We start from the raw sequence: 20,022 nt of genomic DNA, 5'->3' as shown, positions 1-20,022 counted from the left end.
GATGTGTTTCAGGTTGTTTAGCTTCCATAAGATTGCTACCTAATCTTGCTTAAATCACATCATTGCTTGGTTTAGGGGGAGCAGCGCAACTTTGACATTTAACCAACCAAAGAAAACACATGTTGATCATCATCAAGTTCATCAAACAAGGATTTGGTGTAGAGTTTGTCATCATGAAAAAGGGGTAGATTGAAAGCGCAAAGAGTCAAAACTTGCATATTTGACGCTAACCTAAGTTTTGATGATGACAACGGACAAGCAAGTAAGCTTGAAGATCGTACAACAAACAACGAGTCGAATTATCAAGGGTTACATCCATATACTTTTATTAGAAGTCTTAAGATGATTGCCTTAGATCGAGTCTATGTTAGATAAACCTAGGTGGAGTCTCACAAGAGCCTCAATATAAATAGGATTAAAATTGAGACATCACAATTAGATATCATATGATAAGTAGGCTCATGCATTCACATACATAGTATTATGCATTAAAGATATTATATTTGAAAAACTATGTATAGCATGTGCATATCATATAGGTAGTTTACCTTACATCAAGAAAAAAAAATTTAATCAATATAATCGATTATCGTGAATTATAGTAGCTAACCAATCTGATGTTGATGGTGCGTCAATCGATTAAGACAGTGTATAATCGATTAAGACATAACATAAAAACTAACTTTTAACAGCACATTAATCAATTAAGTGGATGAATAATCGATTAATAGTAGCATCAATATGTTTGGTATAAATGCTGGAATTTTGGTACATGTGGCATAAGGTTCATATTTTCATATCTTGCATATTTAGAAGATCTTTGAGCATACATTATCATATAGGTTGCATTAGAAAAGTTTAGAGAATAAGAGCATGTTGAATAAGGCTTAGAACTTGAAGTTGTAGCATGCATCTCTAGGGCTTTTCATGCATATCATTCATTCTTGTTTTCTTGATAAGTTTTTAAAGTGAAAGTAAGAAAAGTTTGTTTTCTGAAATTTGTGAAATTTGTTTTTTGAAAACCTTTGCATAATCTTCTCATATAGAATAGGTTCTTGTGAGTATTATGCTTAGTGTTTTGAAGTTAGGTTTACATTGTTATATTCGACTATTTAGTACTCAAGAAAACTCAAAATTTGTTTTAATCAAGGAAAGTGATCTCTTGGTGAGTAACTTCACTTCAAGAAGAGATCTTGTTGTTCTACACGGAGACTAGGAGGTCTTGGTGCAGGAAATACCTGGTTGGGGGCTAATCGCGAAAAGGGAGGTGATCTTAGTAGGCGAGATAAAAAGGTCAAACCGAGGTTGTCAAGGTTGTGGAGTCCAAGAAAGTAACGTCTTAGTTTTACATTTTATAGGAAGTTTGTTTCTATCAAACAATATTTCAATATTGCAGAAGAAAAATATCCCGTTATCAGAAGGAGATGCATGGATGTAGTTCGCAGTGGACCGCAAACGAATCAGAATAAAAAATTCCTTGTGCACAATTTTCTGACCCTAATCTCATTTAATTTTGCTTATTATCTTCATGATAATTGAATTGATTATGTATTACCTGTTATAATCTGTGTAAACAACATTCTGTAATTTCTGTAATCAATTAACTGCATAAGGATTGGTAATCGGTGACTTGCGTAGCAAGAAACCATTAAAATCAAGAATTTGCAAGAACACGGGATAATCGATTATCCACACGCAAAATCGATTAAGTCCAGCATGATTTAATCGATTAATATCAAGCTTTATCGATTAAGTGTAGTAGTTTTCTGTTTTGTGCAAATTATATGAAAACTAGAGAAAGTAAACCACGACACCTATTCAATCCCCCTTTCTAGGTGTATTCTGACCTGCTGATACCCAACAACTTTCTCTTTCCCTATCTCTTTCACGATTCCGTTTTTATTGATTTCTATTTTAATTGCATTCTTGATTTGAGCTAAGTGTTAATAGTCATAGTATAATCAAGAATCAATTTAGGGCAGTAAAGACTTGTAATCATCATTATTTTCATTACGAGAAAATCACTTTTCTAGAGATATCAAGATTCAGCATAATAGATTAAAGTTGAACATAATTGATTAATACAATTGTGTATAATCTATTAACCATCATAATAATCGATTAACTGCAACAACTATCTATTCTGCGCATTAATCATAAAAGTTGGAATAGTGATCCGCTAACCTATTCACCTCTCCCCTCTAGTTGTATTTTACCTTGCTGGTACCCAACACAACTTATACACGAAATCTCGATATTATTGAAAGAATTATAATTATGACACATTTGATAAAGTCTTGTGTCGTGTACCATTTTCATTAGAATTTAAGAGCCAAACCCTTTAACTCTATGAAGTTGCCCAACTTCATTCTCATATAGGTAGACTATATCATAAATGTACCTATAATATGCATTCTAGGAAGTTCATGTTATATGTCCATTAAGAGTAAAACTTAACCTTGCAACTTTGTACTTATGGTCCAAGTACTTTTACCGCTTGAGATGTATCTATAGTCAAGTAATTGCAATCACTCTAATAGTGTATTTCCACCATTGAACTCAAGACTTGCAAATAATTAGAAATGGCTTTAGTCCCTTCCCCAATGATGTTTTAAAACATCATATCTTTTATCAGACCTTTCATCAAAGAATTTGAAACACTCTTTTCAGTTCTTACGAACACTATGGATATTACTCCATTTGCAGTTAATTCCTTTATGCAACTATGTCTTAAACCAATGTATCTAGATTTTCCATTATACATTTCACTATATGCTTTTGAAAGCGTAGACTGATTATCACAATGTATAGATACTGGTGAAATTGGCTTTGGCCAAATAGGTATCTCATACAACAAGTTTCTTAGTCATCCAATCTCTTTACTACCTGTAGTCAGAGCAATAAATTTTGTAGTCATGGTGGAATCGGTTATGCAAGTTTGTTTCTTTGAACCCAAAGAAATTGTATCCCAACCAAGGTTGAAGATCCATCCACTTGCGGAAGCATGATCTTTAACATAAGTTTCCCAACTAGCATATGTATATTCTTCCATAACTGAAGAATATCCATTGTAGGTTAAATGATAGTTAATTGTTCCTTTCAAGTACAAACGATTCCATCAATATGCAATCTTATAATTATTACATGTTTGCCATGATATATGTTTATATATAATCTGACCAAATAAGAATCTTCCTTTAGGCCGATTAATACTCGCATGGATACATACACACTAACATTCAACATTTATTATAAACACTTTACTCAAGACATGTTACTTTAGCAACTTTTTGTTTTTATTAGTCTACTTCGAATGTTGAATAATTTTATAATCTGCAAGAGATAGCCAACTTATTTGAACTTGGATTAAACACTTAATCTAAAATAATATGTATTTCAATACCTTCAAATTGCAGCTTAGGGGTAAGGTTACTATATATCCTTATATATCCTTATTTTTGCAACTAACACGAATTTAAACGTTTTCAAACGTTTAATTTCAAAAAGGAAAAATGACCCTGATGGGTGTAGAACAGGACTAAAACCGCCAACAATTAAACAGTTGTTGCTACCTTTTGGCAACTAGATAGTATAAGGTTTCAAAAAATTTAAATTCTAAAACAAAGCAATTGGTTGGTGTAAAACATAAGGCCTATAAAAAAGGGTTTGTAAAACTTCAACCACTGGATATTGCTTTATTATACGAATTTAAAGATCTGTAAACTAAATTCTGACCATGCAACCTTAACATTATAGCACTCCAAACTTGAAGATTAAAATTATTTAATTATATCATTAAGCAACATGTAGAATTGCCATGTGATCATAAAGATTATTTAAATTTTGCATTCTATTAATATTGAAATTATCTTTAATGCAAACTATACCTTTACTTACAACACATTTTACCAAAAACTCAAACCAATACATCAACGAACCAATAATATACATGTTTTACAACTACAACAAAAATTCATATGTTGCAAACTATAAAATGTCAAATTTAGGATTTTAATTCAAAGTATGCAATGAATCTTCTATCTAAATTCATTATCATCATAACATCCAATTTTCTAAAAATAACATATCCTAGTCGCAAATGCCGTCATAAATCACAACATCAACAACATAAGCAAATATCATTTTATTATTATTTATTATAAATAACATTACACTTGAACATATTCTCACAAAAATAATCATTTCCTACAAACATGGCCCGTTGGAGAGAATAAATTTATCTCCCTCAAATACAAATTTGAAACCATATTTATTAAGTAAAGATACAGAAATCAAGTTATTCTTAAATTCAGGAACATAAAATACATCTTTAAGAGTGAGTGTCTTTCCATAAGTGAATTCAATCTCTACCGTTTCTTTTCCTTTGACTTGGACAGTTGAGGCATTTCCCATATACAAAACACTTTCATATTCATTATCAATAGTCTTGAACAGTTCTTTGTTTTTGCATACATGGCAGGTAGCACCAGAGTCTATCCACCAAGAATCAACATTGTCTATCATGTTGAGTTGAAAAATGAAAGCACCAACATTATCTTTTACTTCACTTGAATTCTTTTCCTTGTTATTCTTTTTCAAGAACATGCACTCATTTTAAAAATGTCTTGGTTTTACACAATGGAAACAACTTCCTTTACTTTTCTTTCTTTTGTTGTAATTACCGTTATGATTATCATGAGACTTATCAAAATCTCGATTCATTTTCTTGGAAATTTTACTTGAATTTCCTTTTTCCATTACATGGACCTTTTCACGAGCATTTTGGATTTTAGTATCATCTTGTTTTTTATATTCTTCTTCTAAACAAAGGTGATTATCCAATTGTTCATGTGATATGTCCTCTTTATTATGCTTCATGATTATTTTGAAATCATTCCATAAAGAAGAGAGTTTCTCTATTATGGAGGACACAATAATGATTTCATCCATATGCATGTTATGTTTTTTGTAGTTATTGAGAATACATTCTATTTCATGCATTTGTGAACTGCTACACCTATTTACCCCCTCTAGGTGTGTTTACCCAAGAAGTGTCTTCAGAGCTAGTACGACTAGCTTGACCGCTTAGATTATTAAACATGGTGGAAGGTGAGACAAAAGAAAATCTTAAACGCTTGTGGATGGATGATAAAAAATGAAAAATTCAGCACAATTTAAGAGCTAAAAACAACATCACGTCTGCACTTTTGTATGACGAATTCTTTAGAGTCTCACAATGTAGTAGTGCTAAAGAAATACGGGATACCTTACAAGTAACCCACGAAGGCACAAGCGAAGTCAAGCGTGCGAGACTAAATGCCTTAACTAATGAATATGAATTGTTTAGAATGTTTCCTAATGAATCAATTAGTGATATGCAGAAAAGGTTTACTCATATTGTTGTGTTGGATAAATCTTTTACCAAAAGTGAACTAACAAATAAAGTGTTGAGATGTCTTGACATGAATTGGCAACCCAAGGTGACAGCCATCATGGATTCAAAGGACTTGGATTCAATGATACTCGCTACACTTTTAGGAAAAATCTAAGATGATAAAATGGAGCTAGTTTGCTTGACACTACATGAGGAATCAGACAAAAGAAAGAAGGGCATCTCTCTAAAAGCCTCAACATCGCAAACAGAAGAAGACAACTTTGATGATAATTCCGATTCATATTTGGATGATAAAACCCAGATGCTTTTTACTACGAAAATTTAGCACGTTCCTTAGGAGTAAAGGTGGGATGAAAAGATTTCAACGAAAAGAGGTGAAAGACTCAATTAGAAAAGGCAAGGCTCACAAGGAACGCATCACTTGCCATGAACGCGGGAAAGTGGGACATATATGATACCAATGCCCGAACTATCTTAAAAGGGTTGAGAACAACAAGAGTAACTCTAAGGACTTCAAATCGAAGAAGGCTTACATCGTATGAGATATTCCTAAAGAGGAGTCAACAATGAGTACCTCATAGGAGGAAGAAAAGACAAGATTATGCCTCATGGTCAACACTCAAGATTCTTGCAACTCAAATGAATATGGAGAATCTAGTGAGGTACAATCTTTTGAAACTAATACCTGAAAATTCACCTATATATGATGAACTCTTTGGTGCATGTGTTGATCTACATGAAGAATTAAAAAAGCTTTCTAGAATTAACATAGATAAAAAACGGGTCATTCTTTTGCATGAAAAGAAACTAATTGAAATGCAACATAAATTAAAATTATAAAATGAGACTCTTGATCTAATCTATACTTGTGCTTCATGTAATTGCACGTCTAAAATATTTGAGACAACTATGTGTGAAAATTGCAAGATTTTAGAAACTGAAAATTCTATTTTAAAACAGAAAATTGCAAGATTCACATATAGTAGTCAAAACCTAGAAAATTTTCTTGCTACTTCAAGAATCATAGGTAACCGAGTTGGTTTAGGCTATCAACAAGCTAAGAAAAGAAGGACATATAGAAAACAAGTAGCTCATACTCATAACATGCATCTTAATAACTTTCCTACTTGTTTTTATTGTGGAATTCATTATCATGCTTCCATTTCTTGCCATATAAGAAGGCATGGAGTAGCTAGTGGCAAATTTGTATGGATACAAAAATGGCTAACTTCCTTGGTTGCTAACAAAAAGGGACCCAACATAAATTGCGTACCTAAGAGTATCAAGTAATTTTGTTTTGTACGTATGCCTCCAAACACATGGACAACATTATTACCTTGATAATGGTTGTTCGAGGCATACGACAGGTGATAGGTATAAATTCCTTGAACTGTCACCCAAAGAAAAGGGCTATGCAACATAAGACGATAACAATGAAGGAAAAATACTCGGAGTTGTAAAGATAGGTAATGTTTCACAAGCTATTACCGACAACATCTTTTATGTAGAAGTGTTGGAGCATAACTTGTTAAGCACAAGCCAGTTGTGTGATTGAGGTAACAAAGTGTCTTTCGATTCTAAGTGTTGTATTATATGTGATGCAATAGAAAATAAGGATAAATTCATTGGTCATAGAATACATAACATTTATATGATTGACTTGTAAGATATCACTTCTTTATAATCAAAATGCTTTATTTTGAACGAAAGTGATATCTGTAGAATTATCACAATTAAAACTTCAGCGGCCTAGCTACATTGTCTATAATGTCAAGCCTTGAAATAAAGTTTTGTAGCCATAATCCACAATTTGTGGCCTCAAAGCATTCCACAAACTCAACCTATATGGTGGACATAGCAATTATACATTGTCTACTGCATCTCCATGAAATGGCTCCTCCAACTATTAGGAAGACATAACAAAAGGTAGATTTCCTTGAGTCCAAACATCTTACATACTCTGAATCTGAATAATAAATCACCTCAAGATGATCATACCTTTAATACGTGAGCATGTGATCCTTAATGCTTTGTAAATATCTGAGAATCTTCTTTGCAACCTTCTAGTGGTCTACTCAGGGGTTACTTTGATATCGACATAACATTCTAATATCAAAATTGATATCTGAATGAGTGCATGTCTGAGTATATATTAAACTCCCAACCACTAATGTATGGGGAATAGATTCCATTTCCTTATTTTCCAAATCATTCTTTGGACATTGCTTTTCACTGGATTTGTCCCCTTTCTAGATTGAAACTATCCATGCGGAGCACTTTGCCATTCAGAATCTCTATAATACATTATTGATATATCATTTCTCTGATAATCCCAACAATCCTTGTGATCTATCACATAATATTTTTATTCCTATCACATAGGATGTCTTACTCATATCCTTCGTTTCAAAATTATTAGAGAAACACTTATTTACATCATGTAACAGCCCTTTATCATTTGCAGCAAGCAGTATTATCAACATATAGGACAAATATTATAAACTTACTCTCACTAACTTTCATGTAGATACATCAGTCAATGGTGTTTTCCATAAATCCATATGCCATAATGGAATCATTGAACATTATATACCATTGTCTGGATGCTTATTTAAAACTATATATTGACTTATTTAATCTACACACTAGATTTTACTTTCTTGAGGTCATGAACCCTTCGGGTTGGTTCATATAAACTTTCTCATTTAAGTCACTATTCAAAAAATCAGTCTTTACGTTCATTTGGTAAAGTCCTAACTAATAATGAGCCACCAATGCCATAACAATTCTTAAATAATCTTTCTTAGAAACTAGAGGGGGAGTTTCTTTATAATCAATGCTCACTTTTTAATTGAAACACTTGGTGACGAGTTTAGCCTTATATCTTTCAATGTTGCTTTTCAAGTCACGCTTGTTATTAAAGATACATTTACATCAAACTCATTTTGAACTCTCAGGCAACTTAGCTAGATCCATAACTTTATCATCGTCCATTGATTTCAACTCTTCTTTCATAGCACTGAGACACTTTTCAACATTGTCACTTTCCATGACTTCTATAAAGGAGATTTGATCCTTATCAATTCTCAACTCATATTCATATTCAAGTGAATATACAATATAATCATTAGAAATAGTTGGTCTTCCTTTTCCTTTCAGACCTTCTGAATGCTATTTTTTTTTTCTTCCATCACTTGATCATTAACAAATACATTAACTAGCTCATTAAATATTTGTTCATCCTTTGGGTTTTGGATGTTATCTTGTTGTCCCTGTGTGTAATTTGACGGTAATATAATTATAGGAATAACAACTTGCGGAGACACCTTCAATGAAGAAGATTTATTAAAAGTCTCAATAATATCCACATTTAGTTATTCATCATTCCTAGTAGTTTGGTCATTCTCAATGAACCTAGCATTTCGAGACTCAACGATTCTCATATTGTGATTAAGACAATAAAATCTATACCCATTTGAATTTTCTAGATAGCCGATAAAGAAACCACTAATGATTCTTGTATCAAGCTTATTTTTATATTGGTTGTACACCTTTACTTACGTTGGACAACCCCAAACATGGAGATATCTTGAATTGAGTTTCCTTCCAGTCTATAACTCATATGAAGTTTTAGGAACTACCTTACTAGGAACCCTGTTCAGCAGATACACAAGGTCCTTAATGTATTTATCCACAACGATAAAGGTACATCACAATGACTCAACCTTAACCTTCTTTTCCATAATAGTCACCACCTTTATCAGACCTCTCAACCTTAACCTTCTTTTCTAGTTGCCTTTCAACCTCAACAATGAGTACCTTTATGACAACTAATAATTGGAATTTTTCATGCAACAAATATGGGTAACAATAACGTGAGTAACTGTCTATGAACGTGATGAAGTACTTTTCATTACCCCAAGATGGAACGTCAAAAGGATCACAAATATACATGTGAATCAATTCAAGAAGTTTGTTACTTCTTGTGGTTGGGTTCTATGATATGTGTTTAGTTTTTTTTCCTTTAATGCAATCTAAACAAACATCCCAATCGCTAGAGTCCAAAAGAGGTAAAATCTCACTTTTATTTAACATAATTATCCTTTCTTAGGATATACGGACTAATCTTTGATGCCACAAGTAAGTTGAATTCTTATCAAAATCTTTAAGTTTGCTACAAACATCATGTTCAACATTATATAAAGATTCCTTAAATTTAAAATCAAGATTGATGCAATATAAGTCATTCATTAATATACCAGTACCAAAATAGTACGAATGTTCATACAAATTAAAACTAGAATGCCCAATCATAAAATTAAAGCCTATACTGTTAGGTATCAGTGGTTACAATACACCTAGAAGGGGGGGTTGAATAGGTGTCGCGGTTAGAATTACCGCTTTTCGCAAACCAGCACTTAATGCTGAATCAACCCTATTTAATCGATTAAGGAAAGGAAGATAATCGATTATATGCACAATCTTAATCGATTAACACAAAGAACAGTTTTAAACAGAAACAGTTTTAATCGATTAACAGAAACAGGATAATCGATTAACACAGCAATATTAATCGATTAAACAGAACCAGTAAGCAATTACAGAAACAATTAAATGCAGAACAGATAACCGATAACAGAACGAATACAGAGCTTACAAATTTGTATATCAGAATAGCTTGCAGTACAACAAATGAACAGAATGTATTAGTTGAATCAAATATACAAATTAATCGATTGAAAACAGTAAAGAGAGAGAGAGAGAAAACAAATCCTGCAACGCGAATTTTTATCCTGGTTCGTTTGATGTCCACTACAAACTACATCTAGGCCTCCCGGCTGACTTGGGAGATTTCCTTCACTATAATCGAATCAATGTAATTTACAAACACATTATCCAATTACAACACTTAGCAAATGACAAGAAATCAAAGAAACTATCCAATGGTTTGACTCCCTTCCTACCGATAAAGAAAACGTTTCTTTCGGCGTAGCCCCAGCCAAAGAATCTCTCGTTCTTTCCTTTTCTTACACTCTAAGCTATGAAGAAACACACAATCTCTACTGGTGATACGACACCAAGAGATTCCCTTTACAACAATTTATTCAAGAATTACAAGAGTAAAATTAAGCTATACCTAAGCTCAAATACAACAAGAAGGCTTTACTCTAATGCACATCTAACACAAACTCATGTGAAATGACAAGTATTAGTTATGAAAACAGAAGTTACAGAATCATAAACTTCATGAAAAACGCATCAAAATATGCATGAACATGTGAGGGAAAACATGAGAGATTATAACATGAAATGCACTCAATCCTAAAGCAAGGAATCTCTCATTTCTAAACTCACTAATGCACTTAACAAATAGATGCAACAATTAACACGTAGAATGCTCTAACTCTCTAATAAATGCAACATGCAACTTATGAGATTAATTCTGAAAACGCAGTTTATAAAGAATCAGTCCAGAACCCCAGATAATCGATTAAATGCCTTCTTAATCGATTAACGGGACTAAAAATTATAACTGATTCTGTTTTTCAGTTTTTCAGTTTCAACAACTTAAAAATCAGTTAGGTTAATCGATTAACGTAAACCCTTAATCGATTAACTGCATTACAAAAACGTGTTCCAGTGGCAACCACTTTACACAGCAGTTGGGTTAATCGATTAAAGGTATGGTTAATCGATTAACACTAAATAAAATATGTATTTTCAAATAGAAAACATCAAATATGTTATGCACTTAGATAATACATGTTTGACACTTAGTTTTATGCCTAGAATGCATATATACATGTATTTATGTAATGCATGAACATATTATCAAATGAACATATCTCATGGATGAAATGATTTAAAAGATAAATGCATGTGAGACATGTATTAGGTGCCCTAAGCCTTCGACTCAACTTAAACTAGAATCTAGTCTAAGCCTAGTACCAAATAAAAGACTTAAGCACGTTGAATTGTTGGTTATCTTCAAGCACTTTTAGGCACACGTTGTCCTCATCAAAACCATGACGTTCAAGGAGAGCTTTCCAAAGTGTTCCTCTTGACATGCACACTTTCAATCTCCCCCTTTTTGATGATGACAAACTCTACATCAAGTTCATCAATTTGAAGTAACAATTGCTTGATGAATAAGCTACACATCATGGCAATAGAAACCAAGTTTGAAAATGGTCTCAGACATTGTCCACTCTCATTATACTTTCCATAATACTCACCACCTCTATCAGAAATCACAACCTTAACTTTCTTCTCAAGTTGTCTTTCAACCTCATCAATGAATATCTTTAGGACTTCCAATGATTGAGATTTTTCATGCAACAAATATAGGTAACAATAACGTCGCTAATCATCTATAAAAGTGATGAAGTACTTTTCACCATTCCAAGATGGAACATCAAAAGGACCACAAATGTTGGTGTGTGTCAATTCAAGAAGTTTGGTACTTCTTCTAGTTGGGTTATTTGATATGTCTTTAATTTTTTTCCTTTAATTCAATCTCAACAAACATCTCAATCTCCAAAATCTACAAGATGTAAAATCTCACTTTTTGTTAACCTTGTTATCTTTAATTTGGATATACGACCAAATCTTTGATGTCACAAGTAAGCATAATTCTTATCAAAGTCTTTAGGTTTGCTACCAACATCATGTTCAACATTAAATACAGATTCCTTAAATTTAAAATCAAGATTGAAGCAATATAAATCATTCATTAATGTGTCAGTACCGAAATAGTACAAATGTTTATACAAATTAAAACCAGAATGCTCAATCTTAGAAATAAAGCTAAAGCCTATATAATCCACCCTAGTAACAGAAATGAAGTTTGCAAATGGCCCTAGATATTATCCATTCTCATTATACTTTCCATAATACTCACCCACCTCTATCAAACCTCACAACCTTCTTTTAAAGTTGCCTTTCAACCTCATCAATGAATAATACCTTTAGGACATCCAATGATTGTGATTTTTCATGCAACAAATATAGGTAATAATAATGTGAATAAAAGTGATAAAGTATTTTTCACCACACCAAGATGGAACATCAAAAGGACAACAAATATTTGTGTGTATCAATTGAATAAGTTTGCTACTTCTTGTGGTTGGGTTTATTGATATATGTTTAGTTTATTTTCCTTTAATGTAATATAAATAAACATCACAATCGCCAAAATCCAAAAGAGATAAAATCTCACTTTTCGTTAACCTCATTACCCTTTCTTTGGATATATGGCCTAATTTTTGATGTCACAAATAAGCAAAGTTCTTATTAAAGTCATTAATTCCTTAGCATAATTCGCCTTAGGCGTAGATGGTTTTACATTGTCAAAGATTGATATCTTCATCAAGCTTAGATTCAACCTATTTGACCACTCCTAAACCTCAAATATAGTTTTGTATGCCTCCGAGCTAGTCTCAGTTATAGTTGGCACATTATCCATAATGATGGCCAAGCCCAACTCCATTACACCTAGTGAGAACTGAATATGTTTGGACCAGTCATTATAGTTGACACCATTGAACTTGACATATTCATTGCCTAAAGTGAATGTATTGAATGAAGTTGAAATAAGACATGCTCACACTTTAATACTTTGAATAAACTTGAAGGATTCAAACTAACTTGTATTAATGCACTTAATTTATTTTTGGATAAATTTAAATGCACTAAATCTTACTAATGATATCTAATTATTCTTTAAAGGGTAATTAATCATACTCTTTAAACATGCATATTATCAATGAATAAGCGAGCACAAACAATTATGTTTAAAAATTTAATGTCATTAAAATTTATTATCCTTATAACATCATAATCCTAATTACATGCAATAATCCTCCTCTGTTTGATCAAGATATACATCATAATTTTAATTATAATTAATATTAATATCAACAATTAATTTTCATACAAGTATACCTATTTTTCATTTTTCAGCCCGATAGTGACATTATGAAACACATGAAAGTGTTACAACTTTTATTGAAATAATTAAATTCACATTGAAGTAGAAGAAAACAATTCACAATTACTTCATTTTGTAACAGTAAGTCATTGGTTCATTTAAATGTACACATGATTAATTCAAGCAACACAAGGAATGTCATAATGTCCCAAAAGAAAAGCTTTGATACCAATTGTTACTTAAACTTTTATGAGTCTTTAATGGTTCATAAGAATCCTTTATTAATTTGAATCTTAGTTTTATGACATTCACATGTGATAAAAGAAAAGATTGAGAAATATCTAGTCTCATTTTGGTTTCTCTTCTTATGCACTTTCTGGTGTTTTTATTTTTACATTTATGCCTTCCTTTATGTGTTCTTTCTTATTTAAGAACTAAGTTTCCCTCTATCTCTATAGAGCACCACACTTTCCTTACTCAACCACTTAGTCCTTATCTAATTCTCACTTTGTATTTATACTCATAAGATTACAAACAATGACATAACATTTTTAATATGCAAGTGCTTTATTTTAGAAGGATTTAGGAGACGTTATTGGAGAAAATAACTCTTCCACTATGATGGAAAGTAACCATGAAGTGAGAGAAGAGAGTTAACCAATATACTTCCACTAATTTGTTTCATTAATTACCAATCATCATCGCATTAGGTACTTTGATTCAAATTAGTAACTTCTAATAACATAACCAGTTAGATTATTAAATTAATCCAGCCATCTTGGTACCAATAAAGCCTATGAATTTAAGGAGCGCATGAAGGGTTCAGTTGTGGGTTTGGAGGAAGCTGAGCTTGCTGCACTTTTGCTGCAGTTTCTTCTTGGGCATTTTAGGAAAAGAGCTAATCATTTTTGTATTATTTTTGGCATGAGTAAAAAGAACTTCAAAAGGACAAATTCAGCTTCACGTGAGAGTACCAGCTTTTATGTTATCAAACACGACAAGGCATTACATCCCATCCCAATCCAATCTTTACCAAACTTCAGGCTTAGAAGTCCAAACCTAGAGGACACTTCCATGATCCCTTGTTTTCCCATTTCCATTCTACAATCTTTTCAAAATGATAAACTAAATCTTTTTTATTTTTTATTTTCATTTCTTATATACTTATTAGTTAATACTTATTATTATTGCTTGGGTCAGTACAATTGAAAAACAGGAACTGACTAAACCCGGTTAAAACTGAAAAGTATCACTTAAAACTGGTCAAAACTAGTTTATGCATGAACAAATTTCATATTTTTTTAAAACAACACCTCAAAGAACTGAACATCGACCTTATAGTTGCTTATAGAGGTGTCAAAATTATCAACAATTCACGGTTCATCTAAATTCATCTGTTAGAGCTAATGGATATAATCTAATGGATAGTGTTTATAATGAATGAATTCAAAACTATATATTATATCCAATGAATATCTATGGATATATTCATTTGGATGGATAATCAATCCATCCAAAAACAAAAACCAAAAAATGACATTCTTTGTTTTTCAATTTCATTTAATATTTAAGAAAATTAAATTTAAATAAATTCATCCAAGATTCTCACTCTCACTTTTAATATTTTATTAAATTGATATCAATCATATAACATGTGTAAGTTTTTAATCTTAAAAGTTTATTCTTAATTAGATAACGTATATAAGTATGGGAAGAAAATATATGCACTTACCGTATATGAGTTTTATACATTATCATTATATCATCCATCATTTATATTTAATTATCATTGACTCTTCAAATAAATAATTCAAATGAATGATGGATGATGTAGTGATTATATATTAATCTTTATACTAACAATTTATGGGTATTATACGCTGTAAGTATTTGCTAAAAACTTTACACGTAGAGTCTTAAATGTCACATGCTCATAAAATATTACAAAAAAATAATTTTTTTTAAAAGTTCAAAAAATCACTTTCTTTAAAAAATGACACTTATTTTAAAAAAAATCATTTTTAAAAAAAATAGTTTTAAATGATTTTAAAAGTCTTTTTTTCAAAAGGTGATTTTAAAAAAAATGTTTTGTTGAGATAATAGTTTTTAAATTAATGATTTTCTTCAATAGTGTTTTTAGTTCCAATAAAAAAATCAAATGAATTAGATATTCATCCATCCAAATTCATGAAAATAGAGTCATGATGAATTGGATAGATCGAAATGCATTCATTAAGTTTGGATATGGATGAATTTGATAACCTAAAATATAGTTTAAATAGATTTATATGGATTACTGAATGTCTTTTCATCCATCTATTAGCATTCAAATCCATCTATCTTAATCTAACTGCATCCATTTGTCACCCTTAGTTGCTTATAACATGGTTAGTCATTATAGAGGTGAGCATAAGACGGATTGGGACAAATAAGACTTGTCTTTTACTTATCCCTAAATGTTGATTGAGTTATTTTTTGAACCTGAAACCGCCCTAGATCCCAAGGCTAACCCAACCTCGTATGTCGACCGGACTAGCTTTTAGACCTAAACTCGACCCTAAATTCGCTTAAATATAATACATTCCTAAAGTCTTCTAAATATTATTTATTGTTATGGATATCTAATTTGGCATGTGAAATAATATATATACATATGTTTTGTTGATAATTAACTTATATGTATATATGATAGAAAAAATAGAGAATCAATAAAATATGAAATGATATATCTATACTATATATCTATACTATATATAAAGCCAAAACTTGAAATAACTTCCCTCATGGTGTAATTTTCATTTCCTATATTGTCCTTAACATTATTTAATTTTTACAAAAAAACTATATAATCCTAAGCAACTACCACCAATACATTAATTAACCACATATCTCACCTTAAATTAACATTATCATAATCACAAAAAAATATAATATAAAGTACATTGAACACAACAAATACATTTTAATTAAAAAAAATGAAATATATAAAAATTGAATATGTAGTATCATACAATATTCGCCGGTAGACACGAAGTGCCTGTACACACTAGTACATTAACAATAAATCATTTATACAAAAGTATCAACTATAAAAAATAATTGAAAAAACATGATTAAAAATATGAAAATATATTAGTAGATAAATTGTTAAAACAAAATGTATTTTCTACTTTAGATAAAAAATATATCATTAATACGTACAAATTGAATAGACATTCCTACAAATATGAATAATAAGTGATCATGAGACAAGTCGAATCCGATCATGATTATCTCTTACTCAATCATAACTATTAATTAAGTCTAATTTTTTAACCTAAATCTAGCTTTAGACTTGATGATATCTTACTATATATATGTCCAATCATGATCAGACCAAATTAAATAAAGGGTATGGCGGAGTCTTGTTTACCCCTAAATAATTACACCATTGCAATAATTAAGGTATATTTTCTAAATAATAATAGTTATATTTATATACTTATTATAATATACATAACTTAATAAACCACCATTTGAATAATAAACTACTATAGCAGTATAATATGAGAAATTTTATGTGCGTAATGTAGTTTGATTATATTATCTTATCTTTGGTGTAGGTTTTGAATTAATTACGGAAATGGTGTAGTTTTTATGGATCTCGTGGATGAGGTCCATGATTTCACCAGTCTGCAGGCATACACTCAAACTCCTACTCCTCAACAACAACAACAACAACCATTTGAGTTTGAAGGTTTCAGAGCAATGAGTGACTACTCCTTATCATATTCAATTAAATTTTACAATTTTAATTTAAACATTATTTTTATACACTAAAAATCATAAATCTTAACTTCTTTTAAAAACTCACAGTATAATCAATAAAGCTAACCCCTAAAATAATAAATAAACCTACCATATTCGTGTAAAGGGGAAATTCAAAAATCACCATGTCTCATCCAATCTCGTGCATAGTGTACATGATTATGGAAGTTGTGCATATCATCCACAACTTCAATTTAGGAGAGAGAGTGTATAAGAAAGTTGTGGCTCAGGTCCACGAGATTGGTGGGAAATCGCATATCTCATCCACGACTTTGGTGAAATTGTGGACCTCATCCACGAGATCCATAAAAACTACATTATTCCCGTAATTAATTTAAAACCTATACCAAAGGTGGAATAGTGTAGTCAAATTATACCACTCATATAAAGATATCACTGTATCGATAATGATATTAATAAAACTTCTTACATATGTTTCTTAAACATTTCTAATTTTCTATAGAACACGTGCATGAGACTTTGGATTGGCCCAAGTTACTAGAATTATGCAGCTGAAAGCTTTCTTTTTTTCGTTTTGGCTTATCATTTTCAAAGTAAAACGATGACAATAACAAAAGAGCAAACAAACACAGAAACACTAGATTAAGAACTTTCAGTTCAAGTTTTGTTGAGAGACGAATGTCTAAAAGAAAAAACAGTAGTAGTAAAAAATAGATAATATCATACATGCAAACTAAGTGCTAGTTAGAAGAACTAAACGAAATTCTAATTTCCTTAGAAACAAAACACAAATAACAAAGAAATAATTAAGAAGATAACCCTTCTCTTGCATTCACCCTTTTATTTTTTTCAAATATATCAAAGCCATTCAGAGAACAAAGCTTTCCAAATCTCAGTGAAAACTTCAACGATAGTCTTATGGTGATGCCACGAATTTAGTGACAGAAAACACTGCAACAGATTCTGCAAATCTCGTGGCGAAAATATCTGCTTCTCAATTATCATCTCCACCATTGAAGTCCTGAAATCATTGTACGGATCACTTGAACGCTTCACCACTGCAAACGTGTCCTTCACCTTCCCAATCCCAGGCAACGGAAGAATACCCATTTCAGAACTCTGATCATTCTTCCCGTGACAGGAGATTTGTTTTCGGTGCCGGCGGCGAGACCTTGAAGAATCAGAAGAGAGGCTCTTGGAGGAGAAAAGCGTGTCTGTTTCATCATCTTCCTCGCTACTAAAGCAATAATAGTCACCAAAGTTTGTGCTTTTAGCGCAAGAGTTAAATGGGAAAATCTCTCTTCTCTTCTGGGTATGCACCTTCTTCTTCTTTTTCTTCTTGTTCCTTATGTTTCTCTCCGAGTTTTTTGCTTTTTCTTCGAAACCAAAAACGGTGTCGTTGAAGAATGTGTTTGGGGAAGGAAGGGGACACGACCCTTCACTAAGGTTATCATTGTTGTGAGCGAAGGGTGATAAGCATTGTGAGATTTTGCTTCTGGGATGTGAATTCTTAAACGACATGATACATTCGTCATTTATGGTTTGAGATTTGCAAATAGAGGGAAATGGTCGTGGTTTAGGGGAGGGATGATCCCTGAGAAGTTGGTGGAGGGTAGCACGGTGGTTTTGTGGTGGAGTGAACACTGCTTTTTCCATCACATCGGTGAAGTTTCGGGTACGGCAGGATCCGAATGAGGAACGGAACATGCGAGAGATTCTGAGTTTGATATGGTTTTGATTTTCCATCGAAGAGAAAAAGAGTGAGTTGAGAAAACAAAGTGATAGTGACGAGGGAGAAGAGGAAGAATGAAGAAGCGTGAGAGATTTATTAAGGTGGATAAATGAGGAAGGAGAGATATAAATTCAGGAGAAATCGGAAGTGGAAGTTGTATCAACAATCCATTTAAAGTTTTTGCAGCTGAACCCAAAGAAATCAGCTCATTATATATGGCTGAGAATATTCTCTATAAAGGATAGTATATAAGAGAAAAAAAAAAAAACAAATGTGATGCAATTCTTTTATCTCTTAAAATATAATAATATAATATTATTAAAAATCTAAATTAAAAAAAGTTTACTTTCTCCTTTTATTCTACTGCACTCTCCTATAAAGTAGCTTAACTCATTTAAAATATGGAAGGGAGAAAAATAAAAAGTTTTTTATGCATATGTTGTTTATCTTGTCCTTTCCCTTTTCCTTGTCTAAGGAATTGCACCAATTGTTTGAAATTCATAATTTCTAATTAAGGTGGATATCATATATTTAATACAATTATATCAGTTATTTATTTTTGGGCTACATTATAAGTGATCTAACTATTGACAACACATAGACTTCTAAAAGCTGATAACGAATATGAGCTTAATGAGTGAATACCCAATAGGTTAGCCCATAGGGGATAATGAGAACTCTATAAGTTAATATATGAGCAATGATTATGGTCCTCAACACACCAAATCACAAACATTTTTTACCTCTCCCCATAAGAGAGAAAACAAAGGTCCCAAAAGAAATTAGGGATTTGGTTGAGGAAGACCTTCATACCAAAACTCTCTCAAAAAGGTAGATCAAAGGAGTATATCAGAGAACATGGATTCAGGTATGACATTGCACTATTTTTTTAATATTATTGTGAGAATCATAGGATTCAAGATAATAAATGTATTTCACCAATCATAAGGAATTCCTAATAAGTAGTATCAGACCATAAGTTCTGAATTTTTATGATTCTCCGTTAAAGGTGTTTTCCCTAAATTTTTGTATGAACCCTAATTTTAATTTGGGAATTTTTATGTCTCCACTATAATGTTATGAAAATTGGGAATTTTTGGAAACAACTCAATATTTGTGTTGAAAATTGTAATTGTCCATATCACATAGAATTAAATTGTTATGAATTGCGTTTTTTTTGGGTATATCTTACCAATT

At 31.5% G+C, this 20,022-nt stretch overlaps 1 protein-coding gene across 1 annotated transcript; it reads right to left on the bottom strand.

Moving 5' to 3' along the window:
• Window positions 1–17,852: 17,852 nt before the first annotated feature.
• Window positions 17,853–18,912, bottom strand: LOC109338716 (transcription repressor OFP8-like). Its single transcript, XM_019576006.1, has one exon. The coding sequence runs from the start codon at window positions 18,837–18,839 to the stop codon at window positions 17,952–17,954; it is 888 nt and encodes a 295-aa protein (XP_019431551.1). The 5' UTR covers window positions 18,840–18,912; the 3' UTR covers window positions 17,853–17,951.
• Between the last annotated feature and the right edge of the window lie 1,110 nt (window positions 18,913–20,022).

Source organism: Lupinus angustifolius, unplaced genomic scaffold, assembly GCF_001865875.1.
Source record: "Lupinus angustifolius cultivar Tanjil unplaced genomic scaffold, LupAngTanjil_v1.0 Scaffold_39_72, whole genome shotgun sequence".
Lineage (NCBI taxonomy): Eukaryota > Viridiplantae > Streptophyta > Magnoliopsida > Fabales > Fabaceae > Lupinus > Lupinus angustifolius.
The sequence above is the reverse complement of the archived record's forward strand: the minus strand, read 5'-3'. Positions and strand labels throughout refer to the sequence as shown.